The following is a 4,415-nucleotide window of genomic DNA, read 5'->3' as shown; positions in this document are numbered from 1 at the left end:
TGGGTCTATCTACTTAATCAAGAACAAGTCAGAAACCTTTGAAAAGTTCAAAGAGTTTAAGCAATAAGTGGAGAATCTGATGGGGCAGGAAAATTAAGATACTCCGATCTGATCGAGGTGGTGAGTACCTTAGTCTTGAATTCCACGACTACCTCAAGGAATGCAGAATTGTTTCGTAATTAACGCCACCTAGGACAACGCAGTTGAATGGTGTGGTTGATAGGCGCAATCGAACCTTGTTGGACATTATTCGTTCCATCATGAGTTGAGCTTCGTTACCTATCTCATTCTGGGGGTATGCCTTAGAGACTGCCGCCTATATCCTTAATCTAGTCTCAACTAAGAAGGTTGCCAAAACACCTCACGAGATGTGGAAAGGGAAAGCTCCCTCGTTGGCACATATCAAGGTTTGGGGTTGCAAGGCTTTCGTAAGATGAGAGACTCATGCAAGCTCGAGCCTCGTAGTGAGCAGTGTATTTTCATCTGCTATCCACAGAAGTCCTTTGGATAGCTCTTCTATATACCGAGTGAAAATGTTGTTTTCGTTGCGAGGAGAGGGGTTTTCTGAGAGCAGGAACTCATATGCCAAGAGGACAGTGGAAGGCAAATTGATCTTGAAGAGCTTCAAGAATCAAGCGATGAAGGAACCTCTAACACTGGCGCTCAACCCGAGGAGGAAAATCTTGTTGAATCGATTGACGAGTCCTTACCTCTTAGACGTTCCAATAGAGTTAGTGTTCCGCCCGTATTAAATGGTTTCCATATAATTGTTGAGGATGATACGTTTATTAGTGATAATACACTAATAAATTTGGATTAACCTAACAACTACAAGGAAGCCATGGCAGGTCCAGAGTCTGCAATGTGGAAAGAGGCTATGGACAGCGAGATTCAGTCCATGTATGACAATCAAGTTTGGAACTTGGTTGACAATGTACCAGGTCGTAAGACGGTTGGGTGCAAATGGATCTTCAAGAAGAAGACCAACATGGATGGGAAAGTACACACGTATAAGGCGCGATTGGTGGTGAAGGGCTTTACTCAAACTCCCGGAGTTGACTATGATGAGACCTTCTCACCAGTAGCAAAGATTAAATCTATAAGGGTTATGCTAGCCATAGTTGCGTTTCATGATTATGAAATATGGAAAATGGATGTCAAAACCGCTTTCCTTAATGGAAAGTTGGTTGAGTATGTTTACATGAGTCAACCAGAGGGTTTTGTCGATGCGAAGCACCCTGATAGAGTGTATAAGCTTGAGAAATCCATTTATGGATTGAAACAAGGATCTCGTATATGGAATCTTTGTTTCGATGAGAAAGTCAAAGAGTTTGGCTTTTCGAGAAGCGAGGATGAGTCATGTGTATATGTCAAAGCCAGTGGGAGTATAGTTAACTTTCTCGTATTGTATGTGGATGACATACTGCTCATAGGAAACGACGTCCTAACCCTACAGGAGGTTAAGTCCTGGCTTGGGAAGTGCTTCGCTATAAAGGACCTTGGAGAAGCTGCTTATATTCTAGGGATAAGGATAGTGAGAAATAGGAGTAAAAGACTAATAGGAGTTAGTCAAAGTACTTACTTGGATAAAGTGTTGAAACGTTTTAGCATGGAAAATTCCAAGAAAGGGGAGTTACCAATCCAAAGCAATACCAAGTCGAGTAAGACTCAAAGCCCGAGTACCGAAGCTGAGATAGCAGAGATGATCCGAGTACCTTATGCTTCCGCTGTTGGGTCGATCATGTATGCTATGACGTGTACTCGCCTTGATGTGGCATTTGCTTTGAGCATGGTCAGTAGATATCAAGGGAAATCTGGTAGAGCACATTGGACCGCAGTAAAGAATATTCTTAATTGCCTACGAAATACGAAGGAATGGTTCCTTATCCTCGGTGGGAGCGATGAATTGAGAGTGTGAGGGTATAGTGATACTAGTTTTCAGGCTGACCGGGATAATTTCCGCTCGCAGTCGGGTTGGGTCTTTACCCTGAATGGAGGAACAGTGACTTGGAAAAGTTCCAAGCAGGAGACCGTAGCTGATTCAACATGCGAATCAGAGTGTATAGCAGCAAGAGAAGCCTCAAAGGAGGCAATATGGCTAGAGAACTTCATAGGAGACCTTGGAGTTCAACCAGCCATAAAGGAGCCTACAAATATTTTTTGTGATAACGAAGGTGCAGTTGCCTTGACTAAGGAACCGAGGGATCATGACAGATGAGCATATCGACAAAAAATATCATTTCATTAGATGTAACGCCCCGTTTATTTAAATAAATTAATAAATGAAAGTTTAGGACTAAATTGAAAAGGATTTCGGAGGTCAGGGTGCGTTTGGTAATTTATGGATTTAAATAGAAAAAGATTTGAAGATTTAAGGGTATAAATGGTAAAGTAAGTATCTAGTTGGAAAGAAATTTGTCATGAGGGGTTATATGGTAACTTTTGGAGCTCATTTGAAAAAGAACGGATGGGGAGGGACCAGACTTGTATATTTGGGCATAAGCTTGGAAGAGACACGGGATATACCCGTATCCTTTCCCCACGTCGCATCTTCAACCCTAAGAGAACAAGATGCAGCCGCCACTACCCATGGAACGCACGCATCGACCGCCACCTCTGTCTTCTTCTTCTTTCGACCAAACGAGGTCGTCGCCTGCTGCGTCGCCGACGAGCACCACCTCTTTGCTGTTGCTGGTGACGTAAGGGAAGCCGGAAGAGCCACCAAGACCGGCGACTTCAGCTGCGTCGTCACTATGTGGGTTCTACGCGACCTGGAGGTTCTTGGTAAGCTCATATGTCACTTCTCTTCTCATTTCCTCGTTTGTTTTGGTGTTTTGACGCCGTGTTTGGAGGCTGCGAACACCATCGGCCCTTGAGCCACCGTTTTCTTCCTTTTTTCTGCTACCAGCCACCATAGGAGGTGGCTGTGTATGTTTATTTATTATTTATGAAGATTCAAGTGTGATTTCCTTGGACAGGGACCGCCACCACCATTGGGAATGGTGGCCGCCGCCGCTGCTGTTGCTTTTCTGGTGCTCCTGCCGCCGCCGTAGGCCACCAAGGGGTGGCTGGAGTTGCTTTGCGACCTCATAGCAGGTGTGTGTGTGTGTTTTTTTAATCTTGTTAGTGTGTGTTTGTATAGCCGGAAAAGCAAGAAAGGCCAACGCCACCTCATTTCGCCGCGAGTCGCCGTCGGCCACTTCAAGGTGGTTTGTGTGTGTATGTTAGCTTAGTTAGGGTGTGTGTTTCTTTGGTATTTTTGTTGTAATTGTAACTCAAAATCAAAATAATGGAAAGAAATTAGAAACCACCACCCTAGGGTGGTGGCTGCCGCCACCGGCCGCCGTGTCGGGTGGCAGTGTGCTTTGATGGTGTTTGGACTCGTTTGGAGGATTGGACAAGGGACTAAAACCCTAATGGGCTCAAAGGAGCTCTAATGGGCCAATGAAGCTTAATGAACTCTAATGGACCCAATAAAACCCTAATGGACTTGATGACATTCTAGTGGGCTTGATAGGCCCAATAAAGCCCTAAATAACCTAAAAGTCCAATAAATAAATAAATGGGCTAGTATATGGGTTTGGAAAACCCTAATGCAATGAAACCCTAATTTGGGATAATCGGGACACACGAGAAATTATTTAATAACTTGGAATATTAAATAATAATCATTAACGGAAATTAATCTAAGAAATATTGGACTTAATGGATTAAGTCCTTAATGGGTTAAGTAGGAAACTTAACCCTAATCATCATTTTATGTGAAACCCTAATTTCACTTGGGTTTATTGTTGGACCTTCTTTTGGGCCTTGAGGATTGGGTAATTAATGGGCCATCCAAAGTCAAGCCAATGAACTAGAATAATTTAATGGGCCTGGGGTAAGGCCCATGTAAGGGGCTTGGGCCCAATTTGGAAAATTGGGCCTTAGATGGGCCATAGTTTGGGCCTTAATGATTATATGGTGTTGGGCCTTAGAATGAGACCGTATTTAGGCCTAGGCCCAATTTGGAAAATTGGGCCATGTGTTGGGCTTTGACTTCCTAGTTGACTTTGGGCCTACGGGTTGGGCCTTGGGCTTGAATAAGCCAAGCTTGGGGTAATGTAATTATCCAAAGTAAGTGTTTATGGTTATGTAGTGGGACCCAATTATTAATCGGGTGATGTTTTGATATTGACAGATCGGGAATCTGTCATCAAGCAGCTGGGTTGAGTCTGCGGGATTTCAGCAGTGTGGGATTGTGTCTACGGGACTTCAGCAGTGTGAGGTGAGTTACCTTCCAGTAGCGGTGGGTCTAAGGCCACAATGCCGGCCCACCAGTAGGAGACGTATGATAGGTGATTGTCTTTGTGATATCATCTAGGTTTGCTACTACCTGATATGTTATATGCTAGCATGATATGTTGTATGTGATA

At 43.8% G+C, this 4,415-nt stretch overlaps 1 protein-coding gene across 1 annotated transcript; it reads left to right on the top strand.

Moving 5' to 3' along the window:
• The first annotated feature begins 2,432 nt into the window (after positions 1-2,432).
• Positions 2,433-3,339, top strand: LOC128127845 (uncharacterized). Its single transcript, XM_052766556.1, has 2 exons — positions 2,433-2,784; positions 2,979-3,339. The coding sequence occupies exons 1-2, from the start codon at positions 2,433-2,435 to the stop codon at positions 3,116-3,118; spliced, it is 492 nt and encodes a 163-aa protein (XP_052622516.1). The 3' UTR covers positions 3,119-3,339.
• Positions 3,340-4,415: the final 1,076 nt, after the last annotated feature.

This window comes from Lactuca sativa, chromosome 8, assembly GCF_002870075.4.
Source record: "Lactuca sativa cultivar Salinas chromosome 8, Lsat_Salinas_v11, whole genome shotgun sequence".
NCBI lineage: Eukaryota > Viridiplantae > Streptophyta > Magnoliopsida > Asterales > Asteraceae > Lactuca > Lactuca sativa.
The sequence above is the reverse complement of the archived record's forward strand: the minus strand, read 5'-3'. Positions and strand labels throughout refer to the sequence as shown.